Source organism: Trematosphaeria pertusa, assembly GCF_010094035.1.
Source record: "Trematosphaeria pertusa strain CBS 122368 unplaced genomic scaffold BU26scaffold_2, whole genome shotgun sequence".
Classification (NCBI taxonomy): Eukaryota; Fungi; Ascomycota; class Dothideomycetes; order Pleosporales; family Trematosphaeriaceae; genus Trematosphaeria; species Trematosphaeria pertusa.
This window is the reverse complement of record NW_022987213.1, coordinates 2546159-2571705: the sequence shown is the minus strand read 5'-3', so window position 1 is coordinate 2571705 and position 25547 is coordinate 2546159. Positions and strand designations below refer to the sequence as shown.

Below are 25547 nucleotides of genomic sequence, written 5' to 3'. Positions count from 1 at the left end.
GCAACGGCGAGGCTCTCCAGCCTTGCCCCACTGCCTCGTGATTGGTCATCCAATCACAATCGCCACGTGCACCCATTCTCTCAATCATTCCTCCATCCTCTTTACGACCTTCTCCATCCGTTATGGCCTTCAATCTACTATCCTCCAGTATAAGATATGCACAATGTGCGCCTCATTGCCGCCTACGCCCTCTTTCTCGCCGGCACGACGTTCACGCTCTTTCAATTGTTGAACTGGGACATGGGGCGCTCGAAAACCATCATTCCACTGTTGTGGCTTTCTTTGGTGGATGCACAAATTAATACCCCGAATTTAAGTTGGCATGCGCCGAGGAAGACGTGGATCAACGACCTTTCAGAGGTTATAAATGGAACGGGAACGCATGGCTTCATATTCAACAGCTCTCAGCTACCTCCGGGAACACCTTATAGCGCGTACAATTGGTGCAATATGCCGCACGTGAGGCGACAGGAGTATCCGAAAGCAATGCAAGGGTATACGCTGGAATACGTTGAAGTTGTGCGTAAAGAGACCGTTTCTTGATCAAGGTCACAGAAAATACTGAATTTCTATAGATCCACCGTCATCACAAGCGCACACCCTACGCATCCAACACCTTCCCGAAGGAGGGCTATGTTTGGGACTGCTCAGACGAAGGTCTCTTCTACTACGGGCAACCCCTGAACCCATCGGGAAATAACTCGGCGACCGCCTTTTGGAGCGTATACACATCGAATACGAATCCCTTTGCACCGGCAGGCTTCAACGGCACCTGCCAATTCCCGCAAATCACGCGCGGCGGCCTGGACGACTCCTTCCAGCACGGTAAAGACCTCTACGGCGTCTACCACGACCTCCTCGGATTCCTCCCGGATGACATCGGCGACAAAATAACTTATCGCGTAACCAACAACGTCATCACAAGCCAAGTCGCCGGCATGCTGATCAATGGGATGTATTCACCTTCGGAAACCATACTACTCCATATCCAACCCTCATCCATCGACTCCCTCGAACCTGCGTACTCTTGCCCCGCTGCATCCTCCGTGTACTCTTCTTATGGCGTGGGCAGCACGGCAGCGAACTGGACCGCGCACCTCACAGCCGCCAAGCCGCTCTTCTCCTCACTTGATGCGATCTCCGGTGTTCCGGTTGACTCAGTGGACTGGCATAAGTCTTTCGACCACTACTACGATAATCTCTCCGCGCGGCAGTGCCACGCTAAACTTCTCCCCTGCAATATCAACGATACTTCGAAGTGCGTTACGCAAGACCAGGCCGATACCGTGTATAGGCTCGGTCAGTACGAGTACTCGTTCATATACCGCGACTCGCCTGCCTCGCTGCAAGCCGCCGTGGGCTCATACGGCGTCTTCCTCGCCGAACTAGCTTCCAATATTCGCTCCCGAATTTCTGGTCAAAGCCCCGTGATTTATCGGCACAACGTTGCGCACGATGGTTCAGTATCCCGGCTACTGAGCATCTTGCAGGTCGAAGTCATGGTGTGGGTTGGTATGGGGGCGGAGGTGGTGTTTGAGGTGTATTCGAAGAATAGGAAGAGGTATATGAGGATTTTGTGGGGCGGCCAGGTTTTAAGGAGTTCGAGCCCGGTGCTGGGGGCGGTGGATATGCTGGATTTGGATGTGTTTTTGGCGTATGTTGATGGGTTGGTGGGCGAAAAGGCCGGGAAGGTGGTTGAGTTTTGTGCATCGTGAAGAGCGGGTCGGATAACTTTTTTTCAGACTAAGTTTTGTCTTCTTTTACAGTGAAATCCCTGGAAATCTTTGACTTTCCTTCTGGACCTGCGATAAGCCGACATCCTGTGTTCAGTGACCGTACGCATCCCAACTACTAATCTGCCCCATCTTTCTTCGCCGCAGCCTTCTTCCGCCTCCTTTGCCAGGCCGTCTCTTACAGCTCCGAAAAGGTGTAGAGGAGGGATATGTAAAGGAAGCTGAGGAAGATATGCACCATAATGACGAAGATGGCGTCGCTTCTAAAAGGTAGAAGGATCATGATGAAACAAGTGAATGGCTGGTGTTTCGCAGAGGCACTCGCGTGTTTGCTTCTCGAAATAAGTTTAGCTAGGGAATACGAAGGAAGACCAGACTCCGGGGTATATATATACGGATATGGGGGTGAGATGGGGGTGATCCGCCCCCGGAATTTGTCTCGGGGATCAAAGATGCCTGCTTCGGTGCGCGTCAAGGCGGAGTAAATATCCGCACACCATCACTCTCTTTTGGCCCCAAAAAACCGCTCAAGTTTCTAGAACGCGCTGGAAATGCTGCTTGCTTGTAGTTGTTGTATAGGCTTCGCGTTCGCCAGCAAGACTTACTTACTACGCTTCAGCTCTTCGTAGGCAGCCTTAATATCGAGCTCACGTACGGTGAGTGCCAGGAAAATTGCCTATCTCAATGAGGACGGGTTGCAGTTCTTAGAGCTGCGCTCGAAGGGGCCGGTAGACGTGAGGTTGATTTTGCACTACCTAGGTACCTTTCCGCGAATTCTGTGAAAGATGCCGACGGACAATATCAAGACAATTAACTCCACAGATTCTATTCAAATCCCATCTGAGACTATTTTCAAAAAGCCTCCGTTTCGCGGTGTATACAAGCTCTCTGCCACCGCCCGACATCTTGGCAACGGTCAGCCGAGGCCCGCGACAGCTCTCCCACGGTTGGATCTATCAGTAATCAGCCATCACTCCTCCATCATCTGCTGCGCTTTCCCCAGATATCCGCCGATGATACCGCGGCTGCACTCGTCAGCTCGTCAATTGCTCTCATGGAGCTACTGCTACAATATTTAAGCTGAAATTCCAGCAAAGGGGGTGGTCGCGTCATTTCTTCATTCCATTCTTCGGGTAGCTCCAGACCAAGCGGGCCGAGCAGATCGTCAACGCGGGGACGTATACACAGGTGACATAACCTTATGGCGACGTCCGGGAAGCCGGTTGCGCTTGTGGTGGGCGCGTCGAGAGGCATTGGACGGCAGGTCGCTGTTGACCTTGCCAGGAATGGGTACGCCGGTGAGTAGTATATGGCTTCGGAGTATGAGCGAGAGTACTGATGTGAGGACAGTGGTCGTCGCAGCTAAAAGCACGTCCGATGCCGCGAATGTACACCCCTTCCCTCCCGATCCGAACTCCCCACAGTCGACGATAAGCACCGTCGAGCGAGAGATTCGGGAAGCTGGCGGCGATGCGGCAGCCATCCCTGTCGATACACGGGATTATGATAGCATAAAGGAATTGGTTGATCAGACAGTCCTGAAATACGGACGTCTCGATGTGCTTATATACAATTCCGGGGCCATATGGTGGTCCAGCGTGGAGAACACGCCCATGAAGCGATTCCAGCTCATGCAACGCGTGAATGTGGAAGGCCTCTACGGCACTGTGCAGGCTGCCCTGCCTCAGTTCAAAGCGAATGGCTATCAAGGACGCATCATCGTTGTTAGCCCACCGATATACTCGCGCTTTTTCCGGGGCAAGACGGCTTATGCTATGGGCAAAGTTGGCATGAGCGTGCTCACGAAAGGCTTGGCTATGGATTGGGAACGCGAGGGCAAGAAAGGCATGGCTATTACAAGTATTTGGCCCGCGACTGCTATTCAGTCGGCTGCCACGACGGACCTGGACCGGGAGAATGCGAGCGAGCTGAGGAAGCCTACTATTTATTCGGATGCTATCCTGGCCATGCTCCGAGCTCCGGCATCCGAGGTCAACGGGTGTTTGGAGTTGGACGAGGACTTCCTCCGAAAGCGGGGCGTTACCGACTTCGAGCAGTACAACGTTGTCCCTGGCTCCCGACCGCGAAGAATAAGTATGTATTGCCTGAGTATAGATTCCGTGTCACCCGTCACTCGGAGAGCAGAGTTCGGAATGCCCCTACACGCGTTTTCTGCGCCATGCGGATATATAACTATATAGACGGCCCGTTCATCATTTTGAGAAGCTGCGCTGACTTTGGAATTCTATAGTGCCTGCGGAGTTCCCCGATCTCACAGTGAAAGAGCAAGCCGATGAGGGCCGACGGATTGACAGCACGGAATTGCGAGCCTCAAGAATGTAAATTAAGTATTACGCTTTACGGAAGAAAAGTCCAGGGGCTTCGGATGGGTGACACTCGGATTCTTCAGTGCGGCCGCCCCGCTCCCGCTGTGCAGCATGCTGTCCCACGCTCCTTACCGCAGCGTCACGATCTCGCCTGGCTTGGCGCACGCCTCCGGATCGCGAGGCTTCGGCGCCCTTTCCAACTGTGATCGGATAGGTAAGCTTTTCAAGACTCATATCGATCCTTCAGTCCGTGCATCTTGTCTTTCTTTTGTCTATTCAGGACAGCCTTTGGGCCGGCTGTGGGCGCCTGTTGGTCGGAGAAGCGACCGAACTCCAGATATTCTTAATGCTCAATTATCAATTCTCGAGCCGAGCCGGCGGAGGACCCAGTCAAAGATCTCCAATTGCCTTGCGCTTCGGCCCGCTCCTCCACATTCCAACACGCTGGCACATTCTGGTAGGCCCTGACGCGACGCGTAGCCCACGGTAGCCCAGAGGTTGACTATTCGCGTCACTCATTTTCGATATGCTTCAGCTAGTAAACGCTTTGCCTTTCCATTCTGTATGGCATACGGTCTTTACAGCGTTAGTCGTTCGTTCGCGTTCTTTCGTCCCCAGTTCAGTACCCTCGTTTGACCGCTCACTGGTCTCGTCATTCTTTTGCCCCGGGGATACGGGAGGCCGTTCAAGATGCTCGTTCTGCCGATTTCCTCCTCGTGGAGCCGCCTGCGACTCGTCTTGATCTCGCTTCTACTGCTCCAGTTCACAGTCGCTCGACCTCAAATCCTGGGTGTGAACCTCCTGCCAGGCGTACTCACACCAGTGACGTGCACCGATGCCGCTGGTAACTCATATGCAAACGGAACTGCAATCACGGATAATGGGCGTCTGTTCCAGGTTCTCTGCGGCACCAATGTGGTGCAGGCTGAACTCGCTGTTGCTGTAACGCCTCAGCTGAGCTTGTGTCTGGACGCATGCGTGGGGAGCCCGTATTGTGTCGGCGCGACATACGAAAAGACGACGCAAAAGTGCTCTCTGAAGGGGTCACAAGGGGTTCTGGCAACAGTTGGGGGAGTGGTGAATGGGCTGGTGGGCAGCTTAGTGGGGACCAGTGGGATCATTGGACTCATACCCCTGAATAGTCCGACTTCATCTTCTTCTTCGCGGCCCACGTCGGTTTCTGCTCCCTCAGCGACGTCAAGCTCGAGTCAGTCTGCATCTTTCTCGGTGCCAATGACTTTTACAACGGTTACGATTCCGAGATCGTCTTCTCTGGCCTCGAACTCCGCTTCCTCGGTCGCTTCCTCTCCCTCAAATACTCCACCCGTTGACCTCAGCGTTAGCCTTAATTTGCTAGGCGTCGGCTCGAGCTCGGCTTCATTCACCATCGCCTCAGCTGCGAGCTCGCAGGCGGCATCCGCAGTGGCTGCTGAGAGCACACCTCTCTTGGCTGTGAGCGGGCAACTCGGAATCGGATTAGCTGCTGGCAGCTCCTCGCCGATCAGTTCCTCCTCCTCAGCTTCTGCCCCGACTCTGTCGGCGACTACGGCGCCCACAGTGCCGACAGCAACCGCCACACCACCGCCTCTTTCCGCGAGCTTGGATTTGGGACTGGTGCTTGGGGGCTCAGGAGCATTTTCAAACCCGGGCGGAGGGACTTCAGTTATCGGTCCTGCTCTCACCGTTTCGTCGAGGATTTCGTCATCGCCGTCATCGCCACAGGTTCCCATTTCATCGCCCGGAAACCCGCAAAGCAGTTTACCAAATCCGCTGCTTGCAGTTAGTCTCAATCTTGGCTTAGGCAATTTAGCATCGACCCTAAGCTCCTCTAGCTCAGCATCGTCAGCAGCCCTCACCATCAGCGCCCTATCACCGGCTAGTATTGGGTCCTCGAACTCTCCTACGACATCGACAGCAATAACGACAACGCCCAGTCCGCTTCTTGTTGCCAGTTTGGACATCGGCTTGGGTTTGGGAAACGCAGGAGCGTCCACTGCTGCTGCTGGCAGCGCCTCTTCCGCCAGTATCTTCCCATTGTCTTCCGGCCGTCCTATATCATCGGTCACAGCAAGCAATGGACAAATTCCGCTCATCGCTGCGAGCCTGGATTTGGGGTTGGGGTTGGGGGGCCCAGCAGCATCGTCAAGCGTCGTCTCAACTACTGCAGCATCCGCAAAGCCCAACGATCCCCTTATAGAGGCATCCCTGGGTATTAATCTAGGCACCCCTCTTTCATCTACGTCTCCGACTTCCGCCTCTGTACTACTGGCATCCTCGCCTGAAATCACCCCAGTCTCGAGCGCCACAGCAGCGGCTGAGAATCAACTCGATCTCATGCTGTCATACCTTTCGGTGGACCTCGGTATTCATCTTCCTAGAGAACAGATGATGGCCCTTCTGGGCGTGCCAATTTCGACAGCACCTATTACTACGATCCCTTCTAGTACAAGCAGTTCAAGCGGAGTACCAGCGAGTGGAAACCCTTTGATAGCGGCGAGTTTGGATCTGGGACTGGGAATAGACGGGGTTGCGGCTTCGACATCGACATCGCTATCGGCTGCCTTGCCGTCAACAAGTGCTAGCAGTTCTGAACGACCGACATCCAGTCTACTGGCAACGGAACAGGGTCTCCTTGGTGGATTATTGAACGTACTTAGGCTTGGCGGTGCCATTACGTCGACCACGAGCTCAATTTCAGAGACTTTCCCGTCAATCACCTCCGAGGTAACTTTCTCTGCCTCCCCAGCGCCGAATGCGGATCCTTTTGTTGGACTCAGCGCTCTCCTGGCCCTCGGTCTCGGTAGCCCTACCTCTCAACAAGCGTCCTCCCTCTCAAACGTAATCCCGTCCGGCAACAATGGTCTGTTGGGTTTGAGCGCTTCTCTACGTTTAGGCCTAGATGTCCCTTCGATCCAACCGTTCTCCGGCTTTGAGTGGCCAAGACCTACATCGGAAGCAGTGCCATCAGACAACGTACTCCCTCTTCCGACTAGCAGTCCACTCGTTGAAGCCAGTCTGAGTATCGGAATTGGAGCCGGGTCTGAGGCATCATCCACCGGGGCTGAATCACTGGCGGCGCCAGCGTTGCCAGCATCGGACGGGACGACCTTTCCTGAGAGTATATCCCCGACCACGTTTACAGGAACGTCCCAAGTGGATGCTATCCCGCCTGCCATAAACATTGCTGTTGGCGCATCCTTGGTCACGAACCCTCTTCTTGGAGTAAACCTGGGTCTTGGACCGACATCATCTCCTTTGCTGAGCGTGGGCCTTGATTTGCTCTCTCTCGGCGCTGCTACGCCGACATCCACGGGTAGTGTCGAAGCTGGTATTCTGATCGGCATCTTTTCGCTGCTCGGGCTCGGAAGTACTCCTCCAACGCCAGCTTCTTCACAAACTCTCAGCTTGATCGTGCCGTCGTCCGAAGAGCCTCTATTAGCGGGGAGTATAGATGCTAGTCTTTCTGTCGGTGGCTTATCGCTGCCCTTACCTACGCCTCTACCGAGCCCTACCTTATCCGGCGGCGGCAATCCGCTGATAGATGTTCTTTCTGGCCTACTGTCTCCCTTTGGCAATACACCAACGCCGTCAACCCTGGAGAGCGAATCACCGGAGGCTACGAGTGATGTCTTGGCGGACATCAGCGCGCAACTGAGTCTCGGACTTCCTAGCTTACCATCGATTACGAAGCCTGCGATTGATATTCCGCCCATCAGCGTAGAAGAACCTCTTATTGAAGCAAGCTTGGAACTAGGGCTATCGCTGGGCGCTACGCCTTCCGCGACGTCACCCATGCCATTGGCAAGCACTCAAAGCGTTGCACCAAACCCTTTAAACGGCCTGCTCTCAGCCTTAGGATTAGGAGGCAAAACTCCTGCGATGATTCCTACGATACCACAGCCGAGTTCCTTAGAGATTAGCAGCGTCGTCGATCTCCTTGGGGGTTTGCTCTCAGATTTGGGAGTAGGTTCCGAGCCGACAGTGACTCCGAGCACACCGAGCCTACCGCCTGCTATGACAGGGCCTAATGTCGTGGGAGCTGCGTTGAGCGAAATGCTTTCAGGTCTTGGATTGGAGACAGGTGGTCCGCTGTTGACCAGTCTTCCGGGACCATTGCCAAGCACCGTAGACGCCAGTATTATCACTGACATTTTGAGCAATCTGGTTTCAAATGTCGGGGTCCCCCTGACTACTGGTTCGCCAAGTCTAACAGTAGCTCCTACGAATGCCGATGGTGTAGAGGATATTCTTGAAGGCCTGCTTTCAGGTCTCGGAATAGGCGAAGAGAGTACGACGGCGCAGTCAACTCAACCTCGACCGAGTGTTACCGGAACTGGCCACCTTCAGGACGCCTTGGACAGTTTGCTTTCTAGCTTAGGAATCTCAATGGTCTCTCTCACTACCACAAAGAGCACAGAGCCTCTACCAACGGCCCCCGATGCAAGTAGCCTTGGAGGACTTTTAGGTGACCTTCTCTCGGGCCTTGGAGGAACGTCAGGAAATTCGGCGACGAGTGAGCCTGCCGAGCCTCCAGTCGTAGAGTCTCTGCTTCCACTACCTACGCTGAGCACAGGAGAGCCCTTGTTCGATGTCAATGTGAGTGCTGGAATATCTCTTGGAACAGGACCTATGCTTAATATACCCAATCCTTCGCCACAGTCAAGTAGTACGGCTACTGCTATGACAGAAGATCTCCTAAGTGGCCTGCTCTCAGCTTTGGGCATAGTCAGCGGAAGTCCGACAATCGCATCCACCTCGCCATCAGCAACACCCACACTTGCAGCACATATTGTCGAAGATTTCCTTTCCGCTCTCGGATTAAATGATCAGAGCTTCGTTTCGACCACTTCTCTGGCCCCAGCCATTCTCACGCCTGTACACCCAATGCCTTTGCCCACTTTTACCGAACCTCTTGTGGATGCTAGCCTTTCTTTCTCCTTGGGGCTTCCACCGATCATCAACGTCCCGGTGCCAGCGATCCCGAATCCTACGCCAGCTGCAGATACTATATCGGCCAGCAATCTGCCTCTGCTTGACGCCAGTTTATCGCTTGGCTTGCTCGAAGGTTCGTGTCCAGGACCATCTTGTCATGCGCAGAGCACGGCTATTTCGATTGCCACATCAACCAGCAGACCACCACTTCTTGACGCTGATGTATCGCTTCGATTACTTGAGGGCTTGTGTCCTGGGCCGTCTTGCAACTCTTCAGGCACCACAGTTCCGGCTGCAACACCAACCAGCGATGAACCTCTACTTGATGTCAGCCTATCCCTAGGTCTGCTGGAGGGTCTGTGTCCCGGCCCGTCTTGCCATCCTTCAAGCTCTATACCTCCGATTACGACTTTAGTCACCAATACACCCTTTGTGGATGTTAGCTTGTCGCTCGAATTGCTTGAAGGCTTGTGCCGTGGTACCTCTTGCCATTCTTCAAGCACAACAGCTCCAGGTAATCTCCTGGGTAATCTGCTCTCCGTTCTAGGAATTCAGGCCGCCAGCTTAACAATAGCAAGTACATCGACTCCGCTTATAACGTCTCCTATACCGGCACCTTCCCTTAACTCTGGGTTGTCGGTTGGGGACGTGAGTGTGGAGATTGATCTGTCCCTCTCCACAAAAATTCCGTCAATTATCAGCATACAATCTCCACCGCCGAGCTCTACAGCGGTGCCTGGCGAGCTCCTTGGCAACCTACTTTCAGCCCTTGGTATGGATAGAACCAGTCCTTCCACGACCGAGACTTCGATACCCGCGAGTGTCACGCCTTTCCTCCCCGGTCTTCCCCTTGTCCCGGCAAACCCTCTTGTGAGTATCAGCGCGGACACTGGGATTTCCCTGTCGCTTGAGGTCCCACTTATTCTCAATGCGTCACTTCCGCGGCCTACTACTACCGTGCTTCCTGAAGACGTCTTGGGAGATCTACTCTCTGTGCTTGGAATAGGCGCTCTGGCCCGTACCTCTAACCCCATACCGGGCTCCCCGACCACGGTCCCAGTGACCATACTTGAAGGTTTGCTTTCTGCACTTCAAGCTACCCCAAACTTTACGACAGATTCCCCTTCAGTCAGCTCGCCGACTGCGACTCTAGCAAACATCTTGGATGAGGTACTTTCGGCTCTTGGAGGGGTCGGAAACCGTACTTCTAGCACACCGGCGCTTAGCACTCCGACCATCGCCCCAGGGTACGTCTTGGATGGTTTGATTTCAGCCCTTGCATCCGTCGAAAGCGTGGGTTCTGCCTCCGACTCTCCAGAAGCGAGCAGCGCGATCAATCTTTTAGATGGTGTGCTTTCGGGCCTTGGTATTAATATCCCACAATTAACGACAACGGACTCTCCTGCCCTAAGCGTTACTCCGGTGAGCAGCACCATCAATCCCTTAGACGGTCTCATATCGAACCTTGCAACCCTCCTTAGTGGCCCTACCCAGACGGATTCAAATGACGCCAGCTCAACGGCAGCTCTCGCCACCGAGAATGTCTTAGATGGACTGCATGGACTACTGTCCGGTTTTGGAATACTGGACTTGAGCCCGACGCCAACGGAATCCACCATACCGAGCTCTGCAGAAGCCAATGCTACACCTGATCTCCTGAGTGGTGTATTCTCGTTCCTCGGATTAGACTTGACGCCACCACCGACACCATCGGATTCGCCCACACCAAGCCCCACGGAGGCTGCTGGTATCGAAGATGTTTTGGGTGGCCTCATCTCTAGTCTTGGGATCACAACTAGACCCCCAATACCAATAGAGTCAATCAACCAAAGCCATCCGGAGCCCAGCGGCGAACCTAATCCCCTAGGCGGCATACTCTCGGGTCTTGGAATACTCAGCCAATCACCATCGGCAGAACCGACAACCGTGAACTCGTTGGACGCCAGCATTGCCCCAGGAGTTTTGGAAAATCTGCTGTCCAACCTTGGAGGGGTTCTTGAAAGTCAAACACCGACAGAGACCGCCAGTGCAGATGTGACAACAACCAGTGGCGCAGCGGATCTCGTCGGTGGTCTGCTCTCAGGTCTGCCAATCCTCGTCCGAAGCTCCACGACCTTGTCAGCGATCACAGGGGTGGCATCAACAGATGCTTCTTTCCCTCAATCGAGCTCGCAGGTGTCTGCATCGCCCGGTCGGCCGCTGATCGAAGCAAGCTTAGACGTCAGCTTAGCCCTTTCTGCATCGCCTTCAGCCACCTCGACAGCAGCAAACATCGACTTACTCAGCGGATTATTGGATCTCCTGAATGGAGCAATATCTAATCAAGCCCTTGTACCGACCAATCAACCACTTGTTGGCGCCAGCGCGGATCTCGAAATAAGTCTCCCTGCTACAACTTCGACCGGTTCATCACCATCACTTGCTCAAACGACCAACACTGCGACGACTACTCCGCTTGCGAGTTTGGGTGGACCCTTGTTAGGCGCTTCGTTGGATCTGGGGATTCTATCTCTTGGTCTGGATATTCTAGGTGGAGGGACCACAAAGCCAAACCTCTTAGACCTCAGCCTAGCTTTGGGTGGCCAGCCTACAATAGCCTCCCCGCCTTCGTTGGGCCAGATGCTCACGATTACGATGGCTCTGGAGCTTTCAAATCAGAATGCAAGCTCGACTATCAACCTACAACCTTCAAGCTTATCGACTAGCAAACCTGACATTGACTTAGGCGGTCTCCTCAACATTCTAGGCGGATTGCTTGAATCTCCCACAGCAAGTCTCACGCCCAGTAGTTCACTAGCCTCATCGTCGAGCGCAAGCGGTGCTACTTCCGAATCCGATGCACAAGGCCAGTTAAGTGGAGTGCCTCTTCCGAATATCGGTCCTATATTATCACTTCTCGTTGGAGCACAAGCATCATTGTCTACAACGGGTGGGATCACACCCTCACCGTCCGTAACAAACGCTTCGACAGCCCTACCGTCTTCTTCGTCCACCTTAAAGCCACTCATTGAAGCTAGCCTATGTCTAGACATACTGGGCGGCGAATGTGTGCCATTACCTCCCGCAGCTTCCGCTACTACAGCATCGAGCACCTTCTTGAGTCCTTTCACAACGATGAGCCAGGCAAGCGGACAGGCCAATATAGATCTTGGGGCGCTGCTATCGGCTTTAGGGGTAGTGCAAGCATCGCCGTCTACATCCAGTGGATTCGTAGTTTCTTCGTCTACGAGGATTCCCTCTAGCGAAGCATCGGAGCCTTCAATCACCAGTACAGCAACACACAGCCAAGTGTCCAGTATTCCCATCGTAGTACCTGTCCAGCCGAGCGAACGCCCCATCATAGACCTCGCCCAGTTATTATCTGTTCTTGGTGTATCAAGCGGGCTCGTACTATCCTCTTCGGCAACGGGCATATCTACCGGTACGGCACCCCTCTCGCCAGGGTCCTCAGCTTCAATCCCTATTCCAGAGCCCACAAACTTGGATTTCACTACTCCCAGCTCGCTTCAGCCATCGTCGACACTAAGGGCGGATTCTCCGCTGATAGATATCGGCTTGAGCTTAGATTTACTCGAGGGCTTATGTCCAGGACCCTCATGCAGAACTTCTTTTGCTCTTCCTTCCATATCGGATCTGCCGCTATCCAGCGCCGGAACCACCAGTTCTGGTTCCCAGAATTCCATTCAACCAGCGTCCACATCGAATGGAAACCCGCCTCTCGTAGATATAAACCTAAGCCTCGGATTACTTGAGTTTCCGTGTCCAGGACCATCTTGCAGTTCTTCGACTGTTTCTCCTTCGTTAACGATACCGCCAACGACGACCCCAGGAAGCAGTACTCTCCGCTCCGTCAGCGGCCCCAGCCCTGCTCCAAGCATACAAGAGACCCGGCCTCTCGTAGACCTCAACCTTAGCTTGGGTTTGCTTGAGGGCTTGTGCCCAGGGCCCTCTTGCCGGTTGACTGCGATTGGAACAAGTACATCGGTCGTCTCGTCCAGCTTTCAAACTTCGACGCTCTCGTCACCGACTCGCCCTCTAAGCTCCAGCGGCCCTACCCCATCGACCACCTCCACCCGGAATCCGCCACTCCTCGATGTGAACTTGAGCTCAGGATTGCTGGAAGGCTTATGTCCAGGGCCATCCTGCCGTTCTAGCACAATTGGCGCGACCGAGCCCATTCATTCGTCGAGCTCCTATATTCCTAGCCAATCAGTGTCCGTTAGTAATCCGGCCCTCACCACATTGTTCTCTTCCGGCAACCCAAACCCTTCGTCGACGCCGAGCGTGAACCCGCCACTTATAGATATCAGCCTGAGCTTGGGATTGCTTGAAGGGTTGTGTCCGGGACCGTTTTGTCGCTCTTCGAATACAGATAAGGGGAGCACTTTCGTTTCCCGTCCAATCGTGTCCCTGCCGGTATCTTCAACGTCGATCATTAGCCTGAATCCAGGTATTGTTACCTCTGCAAGCCCGCCAACGACGCGCACCCAACCACTCATAGACCTTAGCTTGTCACTCGGGCTCCTTGAAGGCTTGTGCCCAGGCCCGTCATGCTACTCATCAACCCCAATTGGAGCGAGCACACCAACTTCGCTTTCGGGTTCCTACGCCTCTATTACCAGTCTAACCACGACAGCCATCGCCCCTTCTATTGCAGTTAGCTCATCAACGACTGCGAGGACGGATCCCCCGCTAATAGACGTTAACCTATCGTTTGGATTACTCGAAGGCTTGTGTCCAGGTCCGTCTTGTCGCAGTACATCTCCATCGGCTTCATTGAGCGGGGGAACTACCGCAATGCTCTCCCCGTCAGTGTCGTTAACAGCCACGACAAGCCAAGAAATATCTCCAGCAACATCGCGCCAAGTTTCTACCCCACCACCACCCTTCATCGACATTAACTTGTCTCTGGGCCTCCTGGGGCAGCGGACCTCTTCTCCTAGCACCCTTGTCAGCCAAGTGTCTTCTCCGTCAGGCGGTAGCGTCTCGGGAGTATCGACTTCTAGCACACTAGCAACGACTTCGTTTTCGCCCTCCGGAATATCCTCTTCCGATAGCACGCCCGTTTCAACCCCGCCAGAGTCTTCGCATACAGTAATCACTCAGACTAGGACAACGAGCACAAATCCGCCTCTCATTGATATCAATCTGTCTCTTGGCTTGCTCGATGGTCTCTGCCCTGGGCCATCTTGTGCATCTTCGAGCACACTTAGATCGAGTGGGCCACTTGCTTCGAGCGTAATCTCAGCGAGCAGCGGATGGGTGCCCATCTCAGGAACTTCCTCTCTTCTATCTCCGACCCCACCTAGTACGCAGCCTAGGCCTCTGATCGACGTGAGCTTATCGCTCGGGCTGCTAGAGGGCTTATGCCCGGGGCCATTCTGCCGTTCCTCAAGCCCAGGTAGCGTAAATGGCTTGCCAGTTGCCACTTCCTCAGCCATCCCGCAGCCCCCCTCGACGACAACCGTACCTCAAGCAACAGCAATCGTCTCAACTATCACAAGTACGAACCCGCCTCTTGTCGATATTAACCTTTCTCTTGGATTGCTTGAGGGTCTTTGCCCGGGCCCTTCTTGTCGTTCTTCAAGTTCGATCGGGACTACAATATTACCGGGCTCTCCTTCGTCGTTTACATCAAGCACTTCGACGGCACGGGCTAATCCGTCAATCAGCTCTTTCCCCGTAATATCGTCACCTTCGGCTACCACCCTGCCTTTGATCGACATCAATTTATCGCTTGGAATATTGGAGAATTTATGTCCAGGAACCTCTTGTCGCTCTTCGAGCACTACAAGCCGAGCGAGTGGGTCACTAGCTTGGACCTCATCTGAATTACAGCTTTCGGCTACACGATCGAGTGCCACATTTGCCTCTTTCTCTTCCATTTCTTCATCTTCGACTAGGGGCCCGCTTATCGACATCAATTTGTCGCTTGGAGTACTGGAAACCCTATGTTCAGGACCGTTTTGTCGTTCTTCGAGCACAACGAATGCACCAGCTTCTACGGCACCTACGACATTGAGCCCATCGATAATTAGCTCTTCTGGTCTCGGTTCCTCATTAGCCCCCACGACTACGTCCGGGGGCAGCATGCTCTCGAGCTTGAGCATCACGACACGGCCTTCAGCCTCTGCTTCTCGAGCTGCTGTGCCTCCTCTCATTGATATCAGCCTTTCTCTGGGGATTTTGGATGGTTTATGTCCAGGGCCATCTTGTCTCCCTTCAAGCACATCCGCAGGTCCAAGTAGTTCCGACAGGATTACGTCGACCTTGCTCGGTACCGCATCTCAGACATCCCAGTGGCCGCAGAGCTCTTCGACCACTCTATCCCAGGAAACGTCATCCTCCGCGAGGGCCACGTCGAGCCTGTTGACAATCTTATCTACCCGTCCAGTGACATCTTCGCAACGGCTGCCTCCCTTCATAGACGTCAATCTTTCGCTTGGGATACTTGACGGTTTATGCCCAGGCCCATCCTGTCATTCCAGCACATCAAGCCCTTGGACGACCTCTGTCATCTCCGCAGCAACTTCACCGCCAGCACTGCCTCCACTTTTAGATCTCAGCCTATCGTTAGGGCTACTCGAGGGCTTATGCCCAGGACCTTCTTGTCGCTCTTCGAGCACGGGAAGCCCAGTTGTAATGCCTGGCGGTCCATCGTCGAGCAATAGTATGGGCATATCTCTCTCTCCGATGCCTGGATCAACTCCCGCGCAAACGACTTCGGCTCGTGCTCCCAACATCTTAGATCTACTGGACTTCCTCATACCTTCGACTTCAAGCACATCGTCAAGTATTGGCTCGTCTTCTGCGGCAGCACTATCGCCAAATTCTGCCTCTATCGGTGCAAGTTCTACTATCTTGACGAGCGATGATAGCGGCGCTGCTTCTCCGTTAACAACAGCTCGTTCAACCACGTCCCCGCTTCCCACTGCTCAAACCAGTACTCAATCCTCGCTGCGCACAAACCCGTCCTCCAGTCAGATCGCCTCTCCCGCAAACACTGCACTCGCAACCTCTAGCAGCGCGTCTTCGAGCACCAGTCCTGCAATTAGCGGACTCTCGATCTCGCGAACGTCAAGTCCCGTTGTTCAACCTTCCACGACCAACTCTCCAGCAAGGACTACGCAACCAGTAAGCAGTACGCCTACTCCATCGCAGGCCCCGAGAACATGCTGCGGTGTGACAGCAGGGCAAGAATACACCTCCTCGTCTTCAACCTATGAAGCACAATGCGGCACGAACCATCCACTCGGCGACATGCAGCAACTTCTCCTCATGAATTTTGGGCAATGCGTTCAGCGTTGTATCGCCAACCCGCTTTGTGTCGCCATCGTGTATAATCCGCTATTGGGCATGTGTTCGCTCAAGAGCACCATTGGAGCCTCGCAAGTAGCGAGTGGTTACTGTGCGATGTTGAAACGAAGCGTAGCGCCCTCCGGTCAGTCCACTACCGCATTGTCTTCACAGCCAGGCACAGAGGGCATGCCATCTCCTCTAAGCACGCAAAGACAGTCAATTATTCCACAAACTTCGCAATCCGCCGTTGTTGGAGGCGTGCCTTACTCCACCACAGGCTCAGCCTATACGAGCGGTTCTACTTCAACGAACTTGAACGCACCCGTCCTTCCCTTGGCTTCGTCTCCGGCCTCGGAATCCTCTAATGGCCCCGCGCAAAATTCTCCGACCACTGTGGGACCTTCAAGTGCCAGTACCGCGGATACGAGAAGACCTGGAGCCAGCTCACCTTCAGCGACATCATCACTCTCATTCCCGAGGCCAGTCCTTCGCGTCTCACCCAATGGACTCTGTGGCAGCTTCTTTGGCTACACATGTCTGAGTAGTAACTTTGGGCAGTGTTGCGGCAGGAGCGGTATCTGGTAAGTGCATTCGTCTCATAACGAAGCCCCTTGAGCCCAGCTAATGTGCATTGCAGTGGCGACGGTTCTGAATCTTGCGGTGCCGGATGCATGTCCGAATATGGGCTCTGCGAATCTGAAAGCTCATCGCCTATCCTATCTACACCGCCACAGGCTTCCATCTCAGAGCCGAATCCGCCAGTCCAGTCCAGCGCGTCGTCACTGCCTTCAAGAACGCCAGTTTTCCCTAATCCTCCCACTAATCCCATCCCGGAAACGTCACCGCACAATCCAAACGCGCCAAGCGCAGCTCCAAGCAGCGAAATCCCCGGAATCCCTATACCAAGACCTCCCTCTTCAGTCGAGAGCTCCTCAGCCACGTTGATCGAGGTATTAGAGACCCCGTCGAGACCAAACGTGCCTGGGACTCCGAACCCTCCCAATCAGCCCGAGCATACCTCACCCGTAAGCCAGCCCACCCCGCCGCCTCGCACGAACTCTGCTGCGCCGACGGAGGTAGCGCCACCGCTTAACGGACCTACTACTTCCGCACCGAGAGCGCCTGACATTCCAACGCGTCCTGCTCCGCCCCCAGGCGAAAATAACGGAAACCCAGAAACTCTCAGCAGCCAAAGCAGCACATCCCAGCCTCCGATCTCCACTCCCCCCACTCCCGCTGACGAGGGTATTGCCCCTTCCATTCCATCGCCAGCTCCAAAGCCCGACCGACCAAGACCGAGACCGTATTTGCCGTATCCGTGGCCGGATCCGAGCGAGGGCGGTGATGGCGTCGATAGCGATGGTAGCGATTACTGGGATGGCAGCGGCGACGAAGACGGGAGTAATGACGACGGAGAAGACTGCAGCTGCGCGTGGACCTCCTCGTCGGAGAAAGACGCCACCGACGATGACGAGCCTGCACCGCCGACGCCCACGGTTCCTGAATGCGACGTACGGGCCACTGTCACGTCGACTGTGTATCCGCCTTGGTTCACAAGCGATGGTTACTACTCTGCGAGCGACGACGACACAGCGGAGGAAAGTATGTTGGAGTCTGAGCTCGGCGGGCCTCGTCGTAGACCACGGCACGGCTGGATGCACGACTGGTGGCGCGGACTGAGCCACCTCTTCTGGGGGGATGGCGGAGAGGGCGGAGAGGGGGGGTCGCAGGGGGATAGTGATAGCGAGTTGGGCTATGAGGACTGGCTGCTGTCGTGGATGAATATTGATCGTACGCCTAAGAGGGGAAGATTGACGAGGTTTTCGAGGGGCTAGAAGTTTGTTGTTTGCGTAAGGGTGAGGCGGCTTCGGCTATGAATGACTATCTTGTAGGTGCTGGAGATATCGAATCGAAATCTTCGCCGCCTTTGAATATTTCACGACACGTTTTTGAGAGGGGCTGGTCAGTGTGGATGAGGTGAGGTAAACTGCGAGATACTGTATTCTATTTTGTACTAAAACAGAGTGCATCCCAATGCAAGAAGCGACCCTAAACCCCCATCCCACACTGACCACATATACAATATACATCTCACAGCTTCATGCCAAGCGCTTTATGCACCCGGAGCGCCTGCCTAATACTCAAATCCAGCATAATCTCCTCGCTTCCACCCGGGATAGCATAAGCCCTGACATCCCTATACAGCCTCTCGACCTTTGCTCCCTGGCCACCACGGCTATAGCTCAGGCCGCCAAAGATCTGACTCGCTTCCCTAGCGCAGAACTCAAACGTAGTAGTGCTCTGGGCCTTCAAGCTGGCAATAGCGCCACCGAGCTTCAACATGGCCTCCATCTCGCCCATTCTCTGGCACTGGAAGATGAGGTTCTCGAGCCAGTTGTACGAGGCCTCGATCTGGCGGGCCATGTGGGCGAGCTTGAGGCGGATGACGGGGTGGTCGATGAGGCGCTTGCCGAAGGTCTTGCGCTTGTGCGCGTACTTGATGGCCTCCTCGTAGCAGACGCGCGAGAAGCGGACGCACTGGATGATGATGCCGATGCGCTCGTGGTTGAAGTTGGTCATGACCACCTTGAAGCCCTGGTTCTCCTTGCCGATCAGGTTCTCCACGGGCACCTTGACGTCTTCGAAGGTGATGTACGTGGTGCCGCTGGACCAGACGCCCTGGCAGTCCATCTTGCGCGTCGATACGCCGCCCGCGCTGCGCTCGATGAGCAGGACCGAGACGCCGTTCATGCCGGGCCCGCCGGTGCGCACGGCGGTTGTGAAGTAGTCGCACCAGATACCGTTGGTGATCCATTTCTTCTCGCCGTTGACGATGTAGTGCTTGCCGTCTTCAGAAAGCTTGGCTTCACAGGTTAGATTGGCGACATCGGAACCAGCGTCTGTGCTATGTTAGTGCAAGCTTTCTCAAGCCGTTTGCGGAGTACTCACCAGGCTCAGTAATGGCAAGGCAGATGCGCTTCTCGCCGCTGAGGAGTTCAGGACCGATGCGCTTGACGAGTTCCTTCTTGCCGAATTTGAAAACTGGTGGAGCGCCAATACCGTAACCGCCGATGAGATTCCAGACAAGGCCTCCGCTGCCCGCGCGTGAAAGTTCATCAGTCAGAAGCATCTCGTGGAAGAGATCCCATTGCTCCGGTGGCACGCTCTTCACGCGCTTGTCCGTCAGATGTGTAGGATAATGCATGCCGAGCAGCCCAGCAAGATAACCTCGCTCGCCCATCTGCTTATAGATCTCGTCCGGCACCTTCTTTGCCTCGTCCCATTCAGTAACGTTCGGCATGATCTCGTCCTCCACCCATTGTCTGACTTCTTCACGGAGGGCGGCGTGGGACTCGTTGAAGTAGGGCGAGTGGTACTGCAGGCTCCATGTTAGCCATAGCTATGTAAATTTGGTGGATAAACTCACGGATTGATACCATGATGGATCGGCATAAGGAATGAGGTCTCCAAAAGGATCCATCGCCTCTGCTTCCTCGGCTGCTGCGCTTGGCTGAGGAGCAACGACTCCAGGCTCGGCCGAGGGCTTGACGACCTCCTTCTCCTTCTTCTGGGGAGGTGGTGTCGCGGGGGGAGTCGGCGGCGCGGCCTTGGTGTTTAATGAACCGACCTGGAGCTGCTTCTGGTACTTCTTGAGAATGCTCTCATTGTGATACTTCCAGAACTGCTTGGACGCATCCTTGCCAGCCACGCGCTGGAGGACTGGAGGTGCATTAGTACCAGAGGCCCTCCACACATTGTCGCCAGCACTCACTCTTCTTCCCTCCTGGATGCTCGTCCTGGAACTTGGTCAGATCGTACACATCCTCGTCGACGATGATCCAGAGGTTGTCGGCCTTGTTGTGTGACGCCACGTCGGCGGTAGAAAACCGCTGAGCCATGGTGACGGCGCTGCAAATGAAGAAGCAAAGGAAAACGAAGAGTAATGGTACAGGTCGATGTTACAATGAAGACAATGCTAGCCGAGGATTATAATAGCTCGCCGCCGCGGGTCTCGGTTTACTTTCACATGCCAGACGGCTGTGCCAAGCAGGCGTGCCTTGAGCGCGACATCTGACGGTCTGGAGCCGCAGAAAGCGTGTGGAGTAAACTCGGGGTGATGTGGTCATGGCCCTGTGATCTCGTGAGCGCTTTTGGGGCGCCGCAATTGGCTGCCTCGGCGGCGACGGCTGAGCTGCTTCTTTGAAGGGTGCTGGGATGACCGACGTCATTTGCGGGCGTGCCGAGGCTCGTTGCCCAAAGGGGGAGCACGTGTCCGCTTGCGTCTTCACAAGCCATCATTCGCGCTGACATTATTCGGCTGCATGCTCGACAACGTGCCGGAAGTGCGGAGGCCCGTTGTCCCTGAATATGCCGACCATTTGGCATCGTACTTCGACTGCTTTCAAGGACTGGCGCGGTTCTCGCCAAAAGCATGACTTCGCGTCTGCGATTAGCTCATCATGATCCCAAGAGCTTCAGTTGGCCGCACACTTACACCACCACTATCGCAACTCACCGCAATCGTAAAACCTTCATCCCAAACTGACCATGCCGGGCGAAGTACAGATCAAGAAAGGCTCGGAGATCAATGCCGCAAGCGGGGCGCAAACCGAGGGAATGATTAGAATGAACGCTATCACGGACATGTCTAATCAGATTTGCGGCACTGGTGAGCCCCGAGAGAAAGAAAGGCATCTGAAGTACCGAGGACTAAATGCTCCAGTCATGGTCGCGAAGCCGCATACCGCGTCCGCTGTCCACCACCATGGGGAAGAGGGTACGCTACCTGAGAATTCCCAACCTGCTCTACGCCGTTCGCCCCGAACCACTTCCTCGCGATAACGTCCCACACACCAGTCTGAGCTTCCATCTGATCCACATCTAGACACAATCGTCTACGCTGCAAGCGGCCACGGCGCCATCGTCTGGGGACCAGACGGCTCGAAGAGACAAGAACTGTCGCCCGGCGACTTCGCGCTTATACCCGCGTATGCTGAACATCAAGAAGTTAATGATAGCGACGACGAAGTCAAGTGGATAATCACCCGCGGTGGAAGGAACCCCATAGTCCATAACCTCCAGGGTTGGGGAAAGAGCTAGGAGATTACTCTATTTTCGCATAGAGAATCCAGAGGCCTATCTATCATTGCGTCTCAAGTTGAAAACCTCAGCTTTCCCGTGGGTGATCATTTGGAGAAGTCCTGCGCCGCTTGTCTTCTGATCAGGATCATGTGCGACACCGTACGGCAATCCGGCGCATTCAGCGGCTCATCTGAACGCATATACTCCGAAAAGAGCGCGCAAATGAATCTGTTGCGGCAATTCGAATGCGAGCATTTGAAAGATATTTTGTTAATTATTTTTCCACACTGACAGTGCTTTAGCCTATGAGCTTGAAAGTGTAGCTGCAAGCATTACCCAGGAGCGACACCACGGAATCGAACACCTTTCAAATCGGATAACAATAATCGTTGCTCGCCGCGCCCGACATCATTGCCGTGCGATCCTTCACCGGGTGTATGCTCCTTTCTCTATCATCCCCTATTCACCTCTCGCGATTGAGCTTGGGCCTCGTGCAATTTGAAGCATTTTGATTGGCTGGTAAGGTCCAGTCAATAGTGCTTCCTTCCTATCTCGGCCTGGCGGACTTCCCCTGGTCGCACACTCCCGGAACATACTCTTAAAAGCGCCGCGGACGATACTCAATATACCGTTTTGTCCGGGACCATGCTCGCAAACAGGACGAAACTGGCAGGAGAGACACGCTAAACCCTTGACCGCGCTTTCGAACTGCAGCTCTCCACTCCCTCTGGAGTACTTGTTTTAGCCGGCGATCCTAATGTGACATGTACCGACTCAACCAGCCTTGCACTCCACGTGCGTCGTAGCTGCGATGCAATTTACTGTCAACCCCCCCTGACCACCTTCGAGGCCTGCGGTCATGGACATTCGGTAAGGCTTTAAGTACCAACGGTTCTCTACTCAACGTCAAGCTAGCCTTGGATTTTGTTAGGTCCTCCACCTATTTCATCACTGTCTTTGAACCCCTGTCATGTATTCAGGTCATGCTACAGTCCTCCCTGCTTATTGGCAGGTCACTCGCTCATTCTTGAGGAATGTTTTAGGCTCCTCGAGAACACATTCCTTATAGGTGGCTTCACCTTTCGTAAAATCTTATCTTTATTCTCCTCTCTTTTTCTTCCTCTTTGTGGCATTCGAGGCTCAGCGCGCAGAGTGACAGGAAAGATCAAGGTCTCCGGAGGTACATGCATCACGTCTTCCCTTGGCGTACCACAGCACGCCAGACCCGAACATTGGTTGATACAGGCGCGTACTTTCTTCCCGTGCGCTGAAATACGCATGGTACGGGGACAGAAGCGGCTTTATGTACAAATCCCCCACTGCAAGCCCGAGCTGTCACGATAGAATTCTGCAATGAGAATGCACTTCTCACTACAGACTACAATATGTCTTGTGGCTTCAGCATGCGGTAGAAGCGTGGCTGCCCAAGCTGACTACACGAACTATGTCAACGTCTTGTAAGTAATTCTGCCCCATTTTAAAGTTAAAAATTCTAAAAAAGGAAATAGCATGGGCACAACGGGCGGAGGAAATAGGTTTCCCGGGGTAGTCGCTGGTCGGTTGTGCGATTCTCTCACCATGGCAATATCTAATATTTGTAGCTCCCTTTGCTATGGTCAAGCTTGGACCGGATGTGCAGTCGGGAACCACCGACGCCTACTCTGGATATCTGCCCAGCGGCAATATCTGGGGCTTCAGCATGATGCATGAATCTGGAACTGGAGGCGCGCCTAAGTATAGTATCCAGCTCCATTGATCGCGAAAGCATGCTAACGACCGCCTTCCAGATATGGCGTTGTATCGCAAATGCCAGTCGTCGGGAATGTGTCGAATCCCTTAGCCGACCTATCTCAAGGAAGGGCTGCCGCAGATCAGGGCCAGATTGGTTACTACAAGTCTTCGCTTACGAGCGGCGTCACGGTAGAGTTGGCCGCAATGGAGCATGCCGGTCTGTATCAGTATTCATTCCCAAGCGGCAGCTCCTCGTCCGTAGTAGTCGATGTTTCTCATGTGTTGCCGAGTTTTAGAGGCCTTGGTTGGGAACAGCATTATTCAGGAGGTAATTTTACCTACTCCTCTGACGGTCATTACGAAGGATCAGGAACCTATAATAACGGCTGGAATCTTTGTAAGTCCACCCTCTTAAGGCCTGTCAGTCTCTGACCCGCACAGCTCCCGATTGGACGATATACTTTTGCGGCAGATTCAGTCAGCAGCCATCAAGCATGAAGACTTTCAAGGGTACCGGCACCACATTATCTTCGTACGATAGCACGCCTTCCGTGTCCGGGACCGAGCGTGTTGGTGGCGTCTTTACATTCACACAGACTAATCTGACCTCCCGCGTCGGCATCTCGTTCATTTCTTCAAGCAAGGCCTGCGAAAACCTCGATCGCGAGATTCAAGAGTCAACTAGCTTGCAATCTCTCATGAATAACGCGAAGAGCAAGTGGAACGCACAAGTCCTCTCCAAAGTCCAGGTCTCCGGTGCTAGCGACGCGGATTTGCAGCTCCTGTACAGCTCGCTGCTGGGCATGTTCTTGATCCCTTCCAACCGGACTGGAGAGAACCCCGGGTGGAGCAGCGCAGAGCCCTACTATGATGACTCCTTCACGCTGTGGGACACGCATAGATGCCACACCGCGCTTTTTCATATCCTCGAACCCGTGGCTTACGAGGAGTTTATCCGCTCCCTCATCGATATCTGGAGGCACGACGGGTTTATGTCCGATGCTCGCTCTTCTAATTACAACGGGCGTGTTCAAGGCGGTTCGAACCAAGACAACGTGCTTGCGGATGCGTACGTCAAGGGCGTCAGAGGCGCCATCAACTGGCAAGACGGCTTCTCGGCCATGCAGACCGATGCGGAGGAAACACCGCCGAACAACCACGACCCGAAAGCTCCAGACTCCTCCACTAAGGAAGGACGAGGCGCTCTTCCTGACTGGCTGAAGTACGGATACATCACGCCCGCGTTCACAAGAGCCGTCTCCCGAGCCGTCGAGTACTCTACGAACGATTTCGGTCTCTACCAAGTCGCCAGCGGCCTTGGGAATTCCGCGGATGCGCAGAAGTATCTCACCCGCTCGCGAAACTGGCGCAATCACTGGAATCCCGCTGCAACCTCCAACAACCACAGCGGCTTCGTCGTCCCGCGTCTCGCAAACGGCTCCTTCGTCGCGCAAGACCCTCTGGGCTGCGGCGGCTGCTACTGGGGCGATGCATACTACGAGGACAATCCGTGGGTCTACAGCCTGAACGCCATTCATGACGTCTACACGATGAAGAAGTTTATTGGCGGCGATGACAAGTTTGTGGATAGGATCAACAAGCTGTGGGATCTCAAGATCTTCAACGCGGGCAATGAACCCAGCTTTACGAGCCCGTATCTGTATAACTTCGTCAAAGGGAAGCAATACATGAGCGTTCAGCGGAGCAGGGATATCGGCAAGCTCTATAATAGCGGCGCCGCTGGCTTGCCGGGCAATTCGGATGCGGGGGCTATGGAGAGCAATATCCTAGTGAGTCCGACACCATACTGTTTCTTGTTCATCCCCCTTCTCGCCCAGGACTTACCCTGTGCAGTGGCAGATGATCGGTCTCTACCCCATGACCGGCCAAACGACATTCCTCGTTCTGTCTCCATGGTTCCCGCAGCTTTCCATCGATCTTGGGAACGGGAGAAGGCTCGAGATCACGACGACGGGTGGGAACAAGGATTCGGCGTACTACGTGCAGAGCCTGAAGGTAAATGGGGAGAATTGGACTAAAGCTTGGGTGACATACCAGGATGTCTTTGCCAGTGGAGGCACCATGGAATTCGTGCTCGGGAGCACTCCGGCGGACTGGGCTACGGATGACTTGCCTCCAAGCCCGGCGTCTGGTGATTTGTAGAAGAGTCTGGTTTGAGGCTGAGGGCTTGGAGGGGTCTAAGAGGGAGGAGGAGACTGGTACGCACGCCAATCGAGGTGAGCTAGAAAGAAGGGGTTGTCAAGGATATAGCGGTGTTTCATGTCGTGAGGACGCCTATAGGTGCGGAGCGAGGTATGACAAGGAATGTTGAGCCAAAAGCAGCCGAGCGCCACGTCCGACCGTCCACAAGGATCCGGAGGGCTCTCCCGTCGCACGTTGCCATGAATCGACGCGAATAACTTCATCGCACACATCACTTGCC

General features: G+C 54.3%; 6 protein-coding genes across 6 annotated transcripts; 5 read left to right on the top strand and 1 right to left on the bottom strand.

Annotated features, from left to right (window-relative positions):
• Positions 1 to 240: 240 nt before the first annotated feature.
• Positions 241 to 1715, top strand: BU26DRAFT_417527 (histidine acid phosphatase-like protein; the record flags this gene model as incomplete). The annotated part of the gene is made up of 2 exons (XM_033823206.1): positions 241 to 519; positions 576 to 1715. The coding sequence occupies 2 exons, from the start codon at positions 241 to 243 to the stop codon at positions 1713 to 1715; spliced, it is 1419 nt and encodes a 472-aa protein (XP_033689945.1).
• Positions 1716 to 2934: 1219 nt separating this feature from the next.
• On the top strand, positions 2935 to 4076 carry BU26DRAFT_527846 (short chain dehydrogenase; the record flags this gene model as incomplete). The annotated part of the gene is made up of 3 exons (XM_033830808.1): positions 2935 to 3031; positions 3084 to 3827; positions 3985 to 4076. The coding sequence occupies 3 exons, from the start codon at positions 2935 to 2937 to the stop codon at positions 4074 to 4076; spliced, it is 933 nt and encodes a 310-aa protein (XP_033689944.1).
• Positions 4077 to 12009: 7933 nt separating this feature from the next.
• BU26DRAFT_600550 (carbohydrate-binding module family 18 protein) lies at positions 12010 to 18000 on the top strand (the record flags this gene model as incomplete). The annotated part of the gene is made up of 2 exons (XM_033835179.1): positions 12010 to 16872; positions 16929 to 18000. Coding segments are annotated over exons 1-2 (5838 nt in total), but the record flags the coding sequence as incomplete, so codon positions are not given.
• Positions 18001 to 18220: 220 nt separating this feature from the next.
• BU26DRAFT_448046 (acyl-CoA dehydrogenase-like protein) lies at positions 18221 to 20593 on the bottom strand. Its single transcript, XM_033824671.1, has 4 exons — positions 20064 to 20593; positions 19719 to 20011; positions 19241 to 19667; positions 18221 to 19191 (listed from the first exon to the last, which is right to left on the bottom strand). Exons 1-4 carry the CDS (start codon positions 20188 to 20190, stop codon positions 18383 to 18385), a joined length of 1656 nt encoding a protein of 551 aa, XP_033689942.1. The 5' UTR covers positions 20191 to 20593; the 3' UTR covers positions 18221 to 18382.
• A 151-nt stretch (positions 20594 to 20744) lies between these two features.
• BU26DRAFT_514768 (uncharacterized protein) lies at positions 20745 to 21634 on the top strand. The gene is made up of 3 exons (XM_033827910.1): positions 20745 to 20960; positions 21015 to 21068; positions 21177 to 21634. The coding sequence occupies exons 1-3, from the start codon at positions 20840 to 20842 to the stop codon at positions 21389 to 21391; spliced, it is 390 nt and encodes a 129-aa protein (XP_033689941.1). The 5' UTR covers positions 20745 to 20839; the 3' UTR covers positions 21392 to 21634.
• Positions 21635 to 22726: 1092 nt separating this feature from the next.
• On the top strand, positions 22727 to 25267 carry BU26DRAFT_559581 (glycoside hydrolase family 92 protein; the record flags this gene model as incomplete). Its single annotated transcript, XM_033832717.1, has 6 exons — positions 22727 to 22830; positions 22882 to 22928; positions 22975 to 23107; positions 23161 to 23501; positions 23546 to 24894; positions 24959 to 25267. 6 exons carry the CDS (start codon positions 22727 to 22729, stop codon positions 25265 to 25267), a joined length of 2283 nt encoding a protein of 760 aa, XP_033689940.1.
• Between the last annotated feature and the right edge of the window lie 280 nt (positions 25268 to 25547).